Raw genomic sequence first — 17,328 nt, forward strand, 5'->3', positions numbered from 1 at the left:
AAACACAGTGGGAATGGTCTGATTTCCCACTTGTAATATTGCATTATTAGACTAGAAAGAGCTTTTAGGGCTGTTTTTCATAATGACTGGGTTCCCTGCATGCTGCTGCATTCAGAAGAAAAAAAAACCCCAGAAACTGCCTGACCAGCAAGTCGTTCCTGTTTTAGACATTGTCCATAGCATCTATAATATTTGCTGCTCTAGTCCTAAAATGTAATTGATGTCCATTGGGAATATCCCAAAACAGGATGTTTTTTTCCTAAGGCTGTTAGTGGTTTTTGAAGTTTCTTTATCAGGCACAGACTGGGGAAAGGTGCATTGATTTTTAGTGTCTTCTCCTCTTTAAGTAATTTTTTTTTAATGAGTAATTATAGAAATACAATGCCTTTAAACTTGAGAGCAAATTTAACATTTGGTTTTCACACTGCAGCTGTCTGGCATTCAGTGTTTCAGGACCAAGAGTTCATCTGTTTCCTGACAAAATAGGGTGATTTAGCATGCTTCTACTTTCTTCACATTTATTCAGTTGGATACATACATGTGTGTGTATTTATGTGTATATGTAGATAGGTAAAAGGTTAAGACTTTGGCCTTTTATGAGCTGAATCTTATGAAACAAGCTTTTAGACCAATGTAAAGTTGTGCAAGGCTTTTTTAGTATCATTTTCACATGCATATCAAACCTTGAAGCAATAGAGTGATAGTAAAGCTGATACAGTTATCCTGTTCATTTTAGACAGGCTTGGGGGCAGACTTTGGTGTTCCATCAGTAACAGCAACCCATATTAACACTGAAAAATCTGATTTTTACCTCCTTGGGATCATAATGTAAACTTGCTGAAGAGATCTTGATGCAAACAAGGGCTACTTGCATGAGTTTTGAACTTGGCTTTAGTTTACACACTTAAACCAGCCACACAACCTGAATAATTCTGAGAGGTCACAAACACTGATTTCAAGGGATGCTTAGAGTGGAGCTAATATATTATGATATGCATGATCTTCATCAAAGAAGTATTAAGCATTCCCAGAAGTCCCAGAGTTATATGATCTTGTGACAGACCCAGAGGCAAATTCAGAGTTGTCAGCTGAATTGCCTTTGGAGCCTGCCAAGCAAACAGATGCTAATGTTAGATGAGTATCTACATGGCTTGGCATGGAGCTCCCATGACAGGCAGCAAGCCCTGTGTGTGACCTTAGTTTGCTGGTCCACTGCTGGGAATCACAGAGGAGATGTCTAGTGATGTGTGAGTTGGAGCTGTCTGTTGTTCATGGTATTTGAATATAGTTTATTTGGATGCTGTAGTCAGAATCTCTGATGAGAAGATTTAAACAGTGCCATCCACCCCCTTGGGTTATGACTGAGAAAAGCAAACACAGTTTGTTTTCCTTGTGCTTGTTCTACAGGCTCCAGAGCCCCCTGTATGCTGGGAAACCCCAGCCTCTGCCATTTGCAGTAGGAAATCTTAATATAATATAATCTAACAGAGTGTGAATGTTACTGTGTGTTACTGTGCCACACTGATTCCCATGAGCTGTGCTCACATCTGCCTGGGCAAACTGGATGTTTGGGAGCCCTGGGACCAGCTGGCACAGAGAAGGACCTTGCCCATGAGGGTGACAATTCTGCAGCTTGCAAACCATGGTGGCCATGTGTGTGCTGCCTGTTGGGAAGTGGCCCTGCCTTGTAGCCTCTGAGCCACGCCATGGTGGTGTTTGGTGGAGAGAAATTTATTACAGCCAAAAGCCTCTCAAGGTCCTCTCTTTATCAGTTTGACAGTGTGAATCGTAGCCCTGCAAAACCCAGGAACATCCTAGAACTCTTCATTTGCTAGCACAGATAGGGCTGTTGTGTCTCTGCCTCCCTTGTTGTCACTCTGTGCTTAAAGACTCTGGCTCTAGTCCAGTTTCTAGCTCCAGCTCTTCAGGATTTTTAAGATTATAGGCCCCTCACTTCACCCAAAAGCCTGCTCACTGGGCTTTCTCTCCCTGGGTGCATGCTGTTGTGAGGCTTTGTTTGTTGGGGCTCCATCTGTATATTCATTTAGCAACATGCACACTCATTTGAGCTGAATATAGGAACATTTAAGTCTCTAGACAAGTGATTAAGGGCTTTATTAAACAGAAATGTTTTGCTAAGCCACAGCATGGATTATCTGTCCCCTAGTATGTGTATAATCAAAACTGGTTCTCTGATCTTGGATAAAAACTCTGGAAGATCTGTTTCATTTTTTTCTTTTGTGTAAAATAGGAATGCTGACATTTCTTTGCTGACTTCCTTGGGTTGCTGTGGAGTTTAATGCCCAGAAAGTGCTTTGAACATGAGAACTGCTGTGACAGAATTACTGAGAGCTTTGCTTCTGGAATTTAATTGCTCAGTTAAGGAGGGGAGGGACGAAAAGTTCAGAACCAGCTGGCAGTGAAATTCTATTGAAGTTCGTATGTAATATATGGAAATAACATTCATATTGAATCTGGTTATTGAGAATTATATTTTAAATTTTTGATGATTTTTCATTAGTTTTTGATATATTTTAAATTAATTATTCTCCTTTAAAATTCTAAATATGTGTGGGATTTTTTTTTTGGTCCTTGTTTTAGAATAGGCTTTTAACAAAACTTGATGTTTTCTTATTGTAGATCATTGCAATTATTATGCACAAGCATAATCACTTGTGATAATAAAAGTTAAATTAGTGTATATTAGTGATTTGTGCACTTTCCATACTTGGCTTATATCTGCTCTGAAATGAAGGGCGAGGTTCAAGGTCTTTCTGTGCTCTCCATAAAACCCGGTTGCCTAGCATTTCCAACACTTGGCAGCACCATTTCTAATTTGTCTGTAGCTGGCAGCCAGGCTGTGCAGCTCCTCGGTGGGAAGTAACATGGAGCTGAGCAGCAGCTCCCAGCTCAGGCAGGCTTCCTTCTCTGGGTACCAGTTTGAAGCCCTCTCTAGGAATTATAAATGCATGATGTGATGCCCGTGGCAATTTTTTCTCTTTTGTCCTTCAGCATGGGTTGGTAAGAGGAGCGGACTGGCACATTTTCTAAATATGTGCATGTTTATCAAGCAGAGTGTTTCAAGCCTGTTACTGACTTCTTTGCTTAGACGAGGGTCTCATCTGTCAGCAAAGAAAGAAAGAAAGAAGGAAAGATCTGGCTGCAATTTTGTTTTTCCCTTTTTTTTTTAACCTGCCCCCGCCCCCCGAAATCTCAGAAGAGTAAATGACTAGCATGTGTTACACAGTGTAAGCTGTGAAGAAGATTTGAGGGAATGCGAAATTTAGAAGCTCTCTGTGCATATCTTTATGCTAAAATAGATACTGATCTGCAGTGTTTTCTTAGTTTTAAGCTTTGCCTGTAAGAATAGATACAAGCAGTAATGGCTTAGATTTACTGAGAGCGAAAGGCTTTCTAGCCCTTTTTTTTTCAGGCTGAAGAGCATGGAGGTCTCGGCGTTCCCCTGTTTGGCCATCCCCAGTGGCTGAGGTGCCTGCTGGAAGCAGGGCTGGAGCAGCCCCTGCATCGCCTGCTAGTGCTCAGGGAGGGCTGCAGGCTCACAGCACCGAGAGGATGCTCAGGGACTGCAGGGGTGCAGTGCCTGCCGCTGCTGGGAGGCCCTAAATAGCTGTTAAAAGGAATCGTGGGAAGCTTTTTATCAGTCCACTCTGTGTTTCAGATTAGGAAGGCACAAAGTGGTGCACCTGGTGACTTCAGCAAGGATAATATTAATAATGTTAATCAGCCACTCTGCCTTTGCAACCTTGCTGATCTAAGCAGGTCACCTTGGGCATGAAGACACTGAGGCCTGTGATAACTGTAGCCAAATTTTTGAGAAATGTGTCCTAATTTTCAGCTATGCTACTACTGACAAATGTTCCTTGACCTTATTTACTACTTGAGTGGTGGGTAACTTTGCATTTACCTCAGTGGGCAGAAGGTCAAGTCTCTTGGGCCTCTTTTCCTGGAGGCCTTAAACTCTGCAGGTGGGAGATGGGTTTTTCAGAACCTCTGAAATAAGGGCTTTGAGCTTTTGAATGAAGAATACATATGTGGGAGGGTCAGTTTATGAAATACTGAATCTCAGTGTCTTGTATTCAGTATAAGGTGTTGTTTTAGCACAGAACACTGAACCTAGATAATCTACTTTACATATTTGTCCTGTAAGCAGTTCTTTTCTACATTGACTGTGCTCTAATAGTTGATTTTTCTAATTTCAGAAATACAGCTAGAAATTAGCATGTGATTAAAAAGCTGTTGAAAAAAATTTCTAGGCTCTTAAAATAAACGCATACAAAAATAGTGGAGGAAAAACCCAACTCTATTAAATCTCCAGGCTAGAAAGAGTAAATCACACTGGTCATAAGCACTCGCAGAGGGGCTAAAGACTTTGGGCTTGGTTTTTTAGGTTCTGTTTCAAGTGAATTTTCTCTTTGAGTGAGCATTGAACATATATTCAGATGTTCTGCATGGGAAGGTGTTTTCCTTGGTCCCTGAGGATTGGGATGCATGGACTTGTGAAACTCAGCAGTCTCATACTGGCCTCATGGTCACCTAAGCCTGCTGCAGGCCACCAAGGTGTGTATGTGTAGCATTTCTAAAATCCAAAAGTTGGAGTTTGAGGATGAAGAAAAGCAAAAGATTAGCACAGTGTTTGCCACGATTTGAAGTAAGAAAAATTTGTTGTTTCCATTCTTTGGGGTTTTTAAAGTTTTATTTTGTATTGCTAGCTGAAGTCATGTTTCAAGGAGCCTTTCAAGACCTGTTCAGCATTCAGCTGTATGGTTTTGGATTTCATGTCAGGAAGAGGTTGTGTTCAGGAAGAAAGGTGATATTTAACCTGATAAACCTTGTACTTGCATGACAAGATTAAATGGGGCTGTTTAGTTTTTGCCTTTGGTGTGTTTGCCTGTGTTAGCAAAGAAGCTAGGCAAGGTGGTAGTTAACGAAATAACTACCCGAAGTGTAGTGGACACCCATCTCTGGATTTCATTTGAATTGATCCCAGGTTTCAGTGATCCCTGAAGGTTTTCCACTGATAGCAGCATCTGTGTTCAAAGTTTGCCTTGGCTAAAATCAGCTTCCTGTTGTGTTTTGCAATGTCCCTACATCTAACATTGAGCAAACATTTGCCACTTTTCAGCACAAACTCATCAGACTTTAAAGCCATAATAAATGAGGGGAAAAAGCAAAATTAAAGATTCACCAAGATGAAAAACAATCCTAGGGGTGAAGGGGAGGATAGATCCTTCTTTTCTAACTACTTCTTTTCTGTCATAGCATCTCTTTGTACTCTTTCGTGCTTTCTCAAGCTCTCATGTGTTCATGTAGTTTCTCAGGTGCACTCTTTTGCAGCCTTCCTCATGCTCTTTTTAATATTTGTGTGCTCTCTCCTTCCCTTGCCATCTCATGCATCGTTGTGCTCTCCTTTTTCTTATTTTCCTCATCTGGCCACCCAGCTTGTGCACATAACCTGTGTTGTTTTTGTTGTTTTGGTGCCTTGGAGAGGTGATCAGGCAGTTTGTGTGTAAGGTCAAGGAACCTGTATCTTGTCATGTGGTTTAGGGGTTACAGTGATAGTGCTGGGTTGATGGTTAGATTTGATGATCTTAAAGGTCTCTTCCAGCCATGATGATTGTGATTCTATGATGGTGTGTCTTGTCTGCCCAAGAGTGGAGTTTGCTTTCTGCTGTGTTGGTTATGGCTGTTAAGTATCTGACCCACGCAAGGTGGATGGTGTGGTATGGGAGAGTTTGCATTGTTTGCTTGAATTTTGAGGATGTCCTGATCTCCTACAATCCCTGGATCCAAGATGGTGAATAATACTGCTGTGGTCCAGAATGAATGCACTTTACAGAGACTGCTACTTCAAGCAGGAAATTTTTCACTTCTCAATGATCTCCCTGCCAGCTATTTCAGAAAAGAAGGCCTTCATTCATTTGAGGTTTTGCATACTTTATTTTCTAGCTGTTGAAGAAAACCTTTGAAACTACAGCTTTAAAAAGGTAGCAGGCTTTTTAGTTTCCCTACTTTTTTTCTTTCTTAGTCTAGATTAAATTCTGACAGCACAGCTCTTTGTATTGGCCTTCCCTTCATTCGAGATACTGTAATACTGCTCCTCTTTTATTTGCCATTTGTCCTTTTGTTTTATGGTTCTCTTTGTTGCAAGCTTCTTTGTTGTTTCTTCCAGATTATGCTCCTCAGGGACTTCTGTATCAGTATGACTTGAACATTGCTTGCAGCCATGCCAGATTGTGCTGTGATCTTATTGGATTTCACAAACCAAGGTTAGGCCAGGTCAGAACTTGGGTGAAATAACGTAGACTACAAGCTTGCCTGCTAGCCACTGGGAACACACACAACAAAAACCTGACCCAGATGTTGATTCAGTCAGCTCAGGCTGGCAGCGTTGCTGTGCTGACTGCGGTGGGTGTGATGCTAATGAGAAGTTCTGACCTGTTCTAGCTGGTAGGATTTCACAGCTTTTTTTAGAGAAGAGTACTGTTGTTAATTCCAGTGTTCTGGCCCATTCCAAATCCTTTAATTCTCTATCAGGATTACACTGAAATTCAGTTGAAGATTATATTCTCTGATCTTCTTTTCCCTGTACTGCTGCATGATGATTGCCCTCGAAACTTGCTGTGCTGTTCAAAAAGCTGCATTTGTGTGCTGGATGAAATAATTACAAAATTTTATTTGTTTTTCTTATCTTCTGAAGCAAAAAAACCAAAACCAAAACAAAAACAAACAAGAAACCCCAAACCCAAAAACAAACAAACAAAAAACCCACAAAAAACCCCCAAAAACCCAACAACACTGTCTTCAGATTAAAGGTTCCAGAAAGGTAGAAATTTTTAGTAAAAATAACCCATGAAAAGACATTACAGTTGAGGTTTTCTTAGAGTTGCTTGAAGTTCCTGACCAAGAGACCGTATGAGGATGTGTAAGTATGTCCACACTTAGCTTCACTGAGTGCATATTAGGTGGAAAATTGCATGCTATTATACTTGAGTGCCCCAAAATGATAGGAAGACTGAATATATATGTATAAAGCTTTTCTAATTTATAATAGAGGTATTCATACCTGTTAATGTTCTGTATAGCTTTTAATAGCTTATTCCTTTAAATCAAGCTGTGCGAGGCTAGGAGGTGAACATAGGAAAGTATGTAATGGTGTGAAAGAAAGGCCAAAATTAACTTCGGCTACATGTACCAACCTTTGTTTCATCGCTGTACTCAACCTGAGGGAGGGCTGCTGGGGGGTTCCTTTGCCTGCATCTGTGCTGGAACAATACTCATGAAGTTGTGGAAAGAACAGTACAATCAGCTTGATTTTCCTTGATGTGCCAGATGTACAGTGCTGGACTTGGATCTCACAAAACCTGAATATATCTAGTTAGGCAACAGCCATTAACAGCATAGCCATTAAGAACATTTAAGGAGCATAAATTGTGAATCTGCAGAGGAATTAGTGAGGTATGAAAGGGCAGGGGTCACTAGGAGTCAGTAAATTAAATACTTCACAGGCACGATCAGGAAAAACTTGTTGTCAGTTTAAGCTGTAAAGTAGTGTGATATCTTTCTGTGAATATGTAAAATAAGTGTCAGGATTCAAGTCTGTAAGGCATTTTACACACTGGGACAATTTGCAGTGGCTGGATGTGAATCAGATAATCAGGTGTTTATGCCCCTGGAGTATTTTCATCTTTTGAAAGTTTTGGGTCTGCTTTTCACAGTCAGCATCTGTATATTGAGAAAAAATATTGAATATCTTGACTTTAAAATCCAAGTTTATATACATTTCTACACAGACAAAATGGAAAATTTAAAATTGGGATAGGAAGATTAATGTTCTCTAAAGGATGGGATTTAGAGTTTGATTGTAAACGTTTGGCATTGAGGTTACCCATAATTATTCTTAATAGGTAAATTATCTCTGTCTCTGATAATCCTAATCGTCAGTGCAAAGCTTGGCACTGCCAGCAGAGATATGGAAGGTGTAGTGGAGGAGAAGGCTGGAAGAAGTCTTTCATCTCTGCCATCCCTTGCCAAGGGCTTACTGTACATGCAAATTCATCAGCTTTTCTATTGTGGTGCATTTATATATCCTGGAGAGGCTGAAATCTGGGAATTAATTGCTCTGTGTGCTCAGGGGGCCACTCTGCAGTGGAAGAATCTGTAGGGTTGGGACAGTAGTGGCTGTTGTTGCTATAACATTAATAAATACGTGGGGAAATGTCCTGCAGAAGAGTATGAAGAGCTTTGTTAATTGATTCTGTCCTTACCTCCTCTGTTTTAGGAAGAGCCAGCCTGGCTAACCCTTTGTAAGAAAACAGCATGACTGATGTTCACCTGCTGAACAGACATGCTGGATATGTTTGGGGGGTGGTGGGGTGGTGGTGTCTGTGCAGGGGACAGATAGCTGTTCTTTTCAGCTGTTATTTACAGGATCAATAAAACTGATTTTCCAATTCAAGGATATTTTTTACCAACAGGCTACATAGCCTGTAAGGTCATAATATTGGATCAGCTCTTTTTCAGAACAAGTTAATTTAAAAATGATAGGTAGTTTCCAGCTCAGGATTAGTTTTTCGAATAGAAAGGAGAGATGTATCTGGAAGAAACACCTTGGGAGGGGGTGAGAGTTTTGCCTCAGAACAACATTTTTGCACACTGCCCACAGTCCTTTTCTTTGAACAATAATAATTTAACTGTGCATGATATTTTAATGGCAAATGTAATATGATAAGAAAATGCAGGGTGCTTTTATTACTGTCCTGGTTCAGTTATTATTGAAAGCTGTGCAAATACTGTGGACTTCACTGGGCAATGACAGGTACCCTCTGTAAAGTGCGGTTTATTTTATGACCACTGTCACTGTAAAGAAGAGTATTTTGTGATGTTGTGGAATTATTCCAGGCCAATAGCAAGTGTATCCACACATATATGTCCAAATGCCATTCATTCCTTTTGCAGTTACTTTATCTTATTCTTTTGTGACCTGTTCTGAAGGTCTCGTGTGCATGACCCATACACAGACATACACACATATTTTAATACTACATTCCTCCCTTTGTATTTGCCCTTCTTGCCCATTGTACACTTAAGATAAGGCACAGTTTGGAAGGTGTATCAGTATGAGGCTTCTGCAGCTGTGCCTGTGTGATTGGGGTGAGATACAGCTTTGAATGAGTAAAATTATGCAGCTATCAATTTTATAAGCAGGTGACCACACCTACTATCAGTGTGAATTCTGCAGGGTAAGGAGAAAATAGCCAAGAAGTGTTCTTCCATTGAAAGCAGTCTGAATGAGCATTACATGACAGAAAATTTGATTAGATTTTTAGATTTTAGAAAAAAAAATTTTTTTTGGTATCAAACTCAACCCATTACAAACCCCAGAGCATCATGAAACATAACCAGAGTCTCTGTCCTTTTCCTATACTTTGGTAAGTCTCAGGCTTTTGTAGTTATTACCTATGAAATGTGTAGTCTGTGGAAGTCCACATAAAAATCAAATGCCATTACCTTTGAGTAGCTTTGGGTTCAGACCCAAAGTACTCTAAGTCTTCATGTGCCATTTTTCTCAAAGTCTACACATCCATTTATGATTCCCCTTTCCTCCTTTATATTTGGAGTAGTGGAGGAAAAAAATGGAGATATGTTGCTTTGACTTAGAAGAATTTGGTGGTGAAAATTTGTTTAAAAAATGAAAAGATATTTTTCTTTACTGTGATTGGAGCAAAGTTTTCTTTTTTTTGATGGTAAATAGTTTATAATGTTTGAGTAAGAATCTGGCTTTTGGGTGGCTGTGTTGCTGATGAGAGCTACTGGCAACAGAAGCTTTCTAACACCAAACTGCTAGTTTATTAAAAGAATAATAGGAACAGATGTTTTCAATTCATAAAATGTATCAAGTGAATGGTACATCCACTTGTTATTTCAATTCCTTTGAATTTCTGTGAACTCATTTGGGGCTAGGTTTTCAAAAGAGCTTAGCCCACTGTCACTTCATTGTTCTCACTATAAACTGATGGATGATGAACATGTTTGGGAACTGCAGCTTTTTATGCCTAAAGGGGAGGTCCTAACAACTGACGCTTCTAAAATCTGGCCCATGTTTCTGATGAGTGAATACTGATCATTATAGAGGATTCACTCATGCAATCTCTGAGTAATACCCTGCATTTGCTTGTGATTGTATATATGATGGTTTCTTAATTTACTATTGCACTAGGCATTTTAATTCAAATTATGCTAATAGTGTAGGATTAACTGCAGATTATGATTCTAGCGTGTACTGTCATTCAAGCAGAAGAACCAGTTCTTCAGCTCCTGGAGCCTCTTTCTCCCTCTCATCCTGGTCTGTAGTAATTTGTGCTCAAGACTGGCCTCAGGTTTTGATGAGGTTTCTTGTTTAAACTGATGAAATTGCTTAGGGAGAGGCAGTTGTTGAAAATCAGGAAAAGAGAGACTTAGATTCTTTTTGTCTTCTGATGACACATTTTTATGGTGCTGAAACGATTTTCTGAAAACAGTGATTAGAATGGGCTCTTGCCAGCACTGCACAGTGAACAGTTCTGGTTTTGCCTTCATTCCTCAGTGGTAGGACAGGCTGCACGTACTTTGTTGCACTTTTGACTCAAATGCGTATTTGAGAAATCTAGTGCTAGAGGGTTATGTTAAAATCACTAGAAAGATTGTAGAATAAATAATACATGCAAGAGAACTGATGTTATATTGGTCCTTGCTAGAGCATATAGCAGGAGGCCACTTTTGTTCTTTGCCAGAACTGAAAAAAAGCTTTGTAGCCACCCAAGATGGCTCTTCTTGAAGCATAACCTCTCCAGAGAGCTTATCCTCCCCCAAACTGCAGATGTGCTGGAAACACAAATTTGCCTCTTTAATGTTTGCACTTGTTTCATTAGAGTGTAATGGCATGCGGCCCGTTTGCATTAGTGAATTCATCTGTATTCCTTCAAATCCCTCATTTGTTGCATTTTTTGTGGGGTGCCTGATATTTCTAGTGACTTCGTGTTGTAGCAGCAGTCTAAAATCTGCCTTTTTTCTCTTTCTTCCTCCAGCTGATATTATTTCAACAGTTGAGTTCAACCACACTGGAGAACTGCTGGCTACTGGTGACAAGGGGGGTCGAGTTGTTATATTCCAAAGGGAACCTGAGGTATGTGGGTTACCTATGTAGTCCTTAATAGCTTGATAAAACCTGGCTTAATTTTTAATACTTTTTTTGAATTGAATTAATGAACTTGTTTATAATCTCAAGATTCAGTAAAACAGAGTGTCACCTGTTTAGAGAGGAAGTGAAAAAGGGTAAGGATTTTTAACTCATGTGTTTGCTGTCTCAAATACAAATGCTTCCAAGCTCCAAAATTATGATATGAGAAAAAAGCAGGTTATTTTTGTTTTACTCTGCCTTGTTTTATAGCTTTTGCCTGATTACGGAATCCCATTCCATTTAAAACAATACCTTCACTTGCCTTTATGTTCCACTTGTAAATTCCATCGATCTGCAGTGTCTTTTGTACAAGTCTTTCCTGAAAATCTGACATTTCTTCTAAAAATCTGATACTAAGTGTTTCAATACTCACAGGAAATTTCATTCTTGCTGAAACAAATCTGTCAATATCATGTTTTAAATAAGAAATTAAATTAAATTTTCAATATTTTTATATTTATAAGGCTGCTTATACACCTTTCCTAAGAGATGAAGATATATTGCTATCACAAACAACATTTCTGTTCTTATTCTCCACAGAGTAAAAATGAGCCTTACAATCAGGGGGAGTACAATGTTTACAGCACTTTCCAGAGCCATGAACCTGAATTTGATTATTTGAAGAGCTTGGAGATAGAAGAAAAAATAAACAAGATCAAGTGGTTACCACAGCAAAATGCAGCTCACTCACTATTATCAACAAATGGTGAGATTGATGAGAATATGCAGGACATATCTGGATTTGCAGTATTTGCTCTATGTGTTTTAGTACTGATGGTATATATGATGGTATATATTTGCTCATTTTAATCTGCTGTTTTAGTAATTTCCCCTTTCAGAGTTTACCAAAACTGTCATACTGCCTCTGATATTTGTTGTTTGTATTACATTTTATTTGTGGAAACATGAGGTTTTCCCAGTTGACTATTCATGGACATTTAAAGTGCTGTCTGTTTTTCTATTAATATGCAGTGCTGTCCTGAAACAGATCTTGTGACAAAGGCATCACCTTGCTCAGCAGCTTGTGTTTCATGGGAAATTTAGAATTTTTTCTGCTTATTTGTCATAACTTTTATTATTTGTAGATGTGTAAATGAAGGTAGGTGAGAGAGATTATTTTATTTTATTTTTATTCATTATCATCAGAATAGTTTATTTAAGTTTTAAAAAGGTTCACAAATTTTAGGAAGACAGGAGGTCTTCCCATTACTGGGATATTGATGTTACTTCCTATTTCTAACATGCCTAAGGCCTATGGATGAAGGAAGGCAGTGTTATTACCAGGAGGGGATATTCAGATATGAAATAAGGGGAAAAATCTGAATGTAACCTAACGTGCACAGGTGTCATTTAGGCAGCATTTAGGCACCCACAAACTTTATTATTGCAGATGATGCATGAGACAAAATACCTGGGTTTAAATTTTAGATCTAATGGTAATCAGAAAATAATTTTTTTTTGTTCTAGAAGTTTGAGTGTCATTGGGAGTTGCTGATAAAAAATAGGGTAATCTCATCTTTGGGAACTGACACAATCACAAAGTGATTGCTTTGCATTAAAATATATAGCATTAAATAATGTTTACCTTAATTCAAAATAGATGGTAATTTTTTAGTATTTTGTAGTTTGTTTTACTTAAAGTCGCCTTTGACTTTTTGGGTCACTGTTGCTTATTTGAAATGAAACATACCTGTTGCAGACAGGTGATGTATGCTAGTTTAATGATTAGTCACTTTATAAAGTTTGGGAGTTTATTTCTACTCTTCTCCCTTGGTCAAAATATCCCTCACCTTCTTCAGAAAACTAAGAACATCTTCTTCCGGGTGTGTGATACAAAAGCAGATTATTGAAAGTAAACCTCTCCCTTTTCATTTTGAAGTTTGTTTTTTGAAACACAGAGGAATACAGCCAAGTCCTCAGATTTTCTGCTTTTACAGTTATAGCTAATAGACCATTACATGAGTTTTCTGGTTCATACTGTCATGAGAGAGGAGAAATGAAGAAGTAGTCAGTCCTAGTGCTGCTGTGGTTAATTCAGTTTCAACCAAGAGTGAGCAAGCCTAGGACCTGGAAAAATACTTTGGCCTCTGTTTCTTCCTCTTAGTTTTGGAGCATCTCAGCAGACCTCTTCAGGGTGAGGAAATGGTTCCACTGGCACAAGCTTTGGATTTTGGCTTGGAATTGCAAAACTTTTGCGTGTGCCAAGGAGGATTCCTAGCTTCTGGCACAGCAGGGTTGAAGTCTCAAGACTCACCTCCTGGCATATTCTTAAAGATGGTTTTAACTTCAGGGTACAGACAGCCCACATTGAATTATTCACTGTCTCACAGATTACCTGAGAGAAGCCTTTGACAATGTATATCAGTTCCATGCCTATAAAAAAGGATAATAATATGTTTCCTAACTTGAAGGCACCACCTGCCACACATGCTAATATTGGACAGATTGTAGAAATATCTTGAGTTCTGTTTTTTGTTTATTAAATTCCGAGCCTGCTATTTTAATGCAGTTTTTGATAGTTGCTCTCTGGTAATTTAGGATCTAATGTGTGGCTTTTTGCTGAAAAATGAGAACTGTGAAACAGCATTCTTTTCATGTGTTCAGGTGGACAGTGCCCACTGAATGTGCTGGAGGGAGCGTCCTGCTGTTCAGGAACATGAGGGGAGAGTTGGTCTGAATCTAACCCTCAGTATATGAGGTTTGGCAGGTCTGCACCTGCCCAAATCTGTTTCTGTCATTCTAAGGAGGACTTTTGTCTGAAGTTGTTTCTGCTCAGGTCACCTCTCTCAGAGGTGATCTTGGCTCCTTTCCAGTTCACGTTATCAACAAGTTATCAGCTAAGCTTTGATTGTGGCATCTTTATTAATGGAGACAGAAGGAAATCACCAAGGCTTTCAAATCCCACTGTGGATTTACAGTGCTTGCAGTTAACAAAATTGTAGTTTTGCACTGTAAAATGTGCAAACTGATTTTGTAGTATAATAATAACCTATTATGATTCATGGGTATCTTCTGTACCAGAATATATTTGGGCCACTCTCAGTGTGAGCTGCATAGAGTAGATCAGAATTTGGCCCATACAGATTCTTTCATCTGAGGATTTCAGACTGCTTACCAGACACTGATTTATTTTAACTTCAAAACACCCTTGAGGCTGAATGCTTAACCTCACAGAGATATTTCTATTTTTTCTATATTTTGCAAAATATAAGCATACTTAAAACTTCTAAGGAGTATTTAAAGTCCAGAGGTGGATAAAGGAGAATAAAAACAATACATTATTACCTGCTAACAAAACAGTTTTCAGTCAGGAAGTAGGTACATCTGTTAATAGCAATGGAAAATTGTGGGTTTTTTCTTATCATTCATCTTACAGTTGCTGTATTTAATTTTTTACTAGATCAGCAGGAATGCACTATTTACATGTAATAAAATATCCAAGGGCATGACATGACCTATGTGTATTTCTAGTAATTAATTAACATGATATACAATACAAATGAAATTTATTGAATATTTAAAAGGAGCTTTTTAGTTACAGATTGAACTAACCTTTTGTTCTGTAGATTGACTGTAATTGTATTGTGATTTTTTTTGCTTGTGTATTAGCATAGCAATATCATTAAGAGATACGTAATAGTAAAAAAATGAGTAATAGAAGAATTGATTTTGAAACATAGAAAGTTCGAAGTTCAAAGTTGCTATAGAAATGTAAATCAATTAAATTTTTTTGTATATCCTGACTTTAAAGTGATTTGTACTAGCATTTGAAAGTAGTGTTTGGAGCACTCACACTGGGGAGATTATTATGCTTGGCTATGTACTCAGGGAAAGCAAGGTAAAGGAAGAAAGTGGGATGAAATCAGAAGTGATGCAGAAACTGAAGTTAATAAATCTGTGCTGGAGCTGAAGGGCAGAAGCTTTGGAAAGACTTTTGCTCTTGCACAAGCAGATGAGTAAAACAACCATTAGAATCTCAGGGACAAACCTTTTGCAGAGGAGTTGGCATTGATTTTTCAGTCTAGGAAGCATTAGGGTTGGCAGGTTAGGAGCACAACCCCAGTGGGAGTGGACAATCAGCATTAGGAAGTCTGGACCTTCAGCTTGTACAGAAATCCCCGAAGACAAATGCAGTGGGAAATGTTTAAAATGTGTTTGTTGGTTTCAGAGGCTTTTTGCTAACTGAGAGACCTCATTCCTCTCTCATTATGTGCTTCACCCATCATGAGAAAGGAAGGGTCCAGATTTTATTCCATTCCTTGCAAGATTAATACATTTTTCTCCTTACTCATCTCTCTTGTCATCACAACACATTTCTCTTAGTTTAGTTAGGTTTTTTTTTTTCTTTTTCCTCAGTTGTTTCTCAGCTGCTTCCCATTAGGAGGGAGAGATGCCTTGTTTTTTACACAGCCTTTCATTTGCAGGAGCTCCTGATGTTACACCAATGCACCACTGCCCATTCCCACAGTGGGCCAGGAAGGGGTCATGGGTCTGGCTGTGTATTCCATGCTGTTCTTGTGCTGCTTATGAGTAACCTAGCAAACTGGCATTAATGCCAAACTGGTGTTAATACTGAGGTCATTTCCTTGCCAAGTCAAATTGTAAAACTGAGATTCAGCAGTGATCATTGAGTAGTTTGGGTTTGTTCCACCTGCAAACTGCCAGGTTGGAGACATCAGCAACATGTTCTGTACATGCTCCACACAGTCTGTGAGCTGCCAGGAACCCCTGACTTGGTCTCAAGATCTGGGATGTGCTTTATGAGTGTTTTTTCTGTTGGCAACATTTTCTGGATGCGCAGAATGAAGTGACCCAGACTGTTTCAGCACAGGACTTGTCTAATCCAAGGTGTAAAAATTTCTTTAAGGGATATATTGTGAAAGGTGAGTAACTGCGTTCAGAATTCCTTACCTGACAGTTGCATGTCTTTTCTTTTAAAGATAAAACAATCAAATTGTGGAAAATTACTGAAAGAGATAAGAGACCAGAGGGGTACAACTTAAAAGATGAAGAAGGAAAGCTTAAAGATCTTTCTACAGTAACATCACTGCAGGTAAGCTTCTGTCCATGTCCAAAATTCAGTTGTTTCTGCATGGAAAAGGTAGTGCTAAGTCAGTAAAGTATTTAAATATGTACCTAATGCTAAGCATTTCTGTGATCATTCTAACTGAAGTTGTAGCTGACAAATAACTGTATAACTTGAATCTGCTACATACTTTCAAGTCACAAACGTGTTAAGATATACTGACCAAAGTAAGTATTTTTGAGAGTTCATGTTGGTATTATTTTTCCTGATAAAATTTTCTTATTGTGACTTAATGTGCTTTCATGAAAGGTTAAAGAACCTTTTATGAAAGCACATTAAGTCACAATAAGAAAATTTTACTTTTTTACAAGCATTTTACTTGTAATTAATTTTGAACAGGTTCTTGCCACATTCCAAGCAACTGTGTTAAAGACAGTACATCAAATTTCAGTTTCATTCCTTTTTCAGTTTTATAAAAGAATTATTTTAAGAGTGGGATTTGCAGTACTCTCTGCTCTGGTAAACCTGAGATGCTGCAGTGCTGAAAAGATGCGGTCATGGAGCTCATATAAGCATATGTGATCATAGAATTGTTTAGTTTGGAAAAGACCATTAAGATCATCAAGTCCAACCATGAATCCAGCACTGCCATATTCAATAAACCATGTCCCCAGGTGCCACTTTAAATTCTTTAAATACCTTCAGATGTGCTGACTCAGCCAGTTTCCTGGGTATCCCCTTCCAGTGGTTGACAGAAATTTCGATGAACAAATCTTTCCTAATATCCAATTATAATATAATAACCAATTTAATCCAATTATAATATAAAAACCTTCCCAGTGCAATTTAGAGCCATTTCCTTTTCTCCTATCACTTTTTTCTTGGAGAGCAGACCTGTCGTCCGTTTGTTAATGACTTTTTTGGCTGAATTCCCTCCAGGTGTTTTGGCAAAGGCAGTGGCTAAAGATTAGAACTGGAAGGCTGTGTTGCATAAACACTATATGTCTTTATTAGTGAAAACAAAGCAAGCCAGTATTGTCTGTTGGGAGAAAAAGCTTCCACAGTG

General features: G+C 38.6%; 1 protein-coding gene across 7 annotated transcripts in view; it reads left to right on the forward strand.

Annotated features, from left to right (window-relative positions):
• Nucleotides 1-17,328, forward strand: part of PPP2R2C (protein phosphatase 2 regulatory subunit Bgamma) — a 194,155-nt gene that overhangs the window by 127,672 nt on the left and 49,155 nt on the right. For all 7 annotated transcript variants that reach the window (XM_066185421.1, XM_066185427.1, XM_066185422.1 and 4 more), the window contains 3 exons: nucleotides 11,085-11,182; nucleotides 11,777-11,942; nucleotides 16,177-16,289. In XM_066185421.1, the coding sequence (XP_066041518.1) occupies nucleotides 11,085-11,182; nucleotides 11,777-11,942; nucleotides 16,177-16,289 (377 nt within the window). The remainder of the gene's footprint in view (nucleotides 1-11,084; nucleotides 11,183-11,776; nucleotides 11,943-16,176; nucleotides 16,290-17,328) is intronic.

The sequence above is a fragment of the Chamaea fasciata genome, unplaced genomic scaffold (genome assembly GCF_029207755.1).
Source record: "Chamaea fasciata isolate MVZ Bird 193981 ecotype frontalis unplaced genomic scaffold, bChaFas1.0.hap1 SCAF_6, whole genome shotgun sequence".
Taxonomy (NCBI): domain Eukaryota; kingdom Metazoa; phylum Chordata; class Aves; order Passeriformes; family Sylviidae; genus Chamaea; species Chamaea fasciata.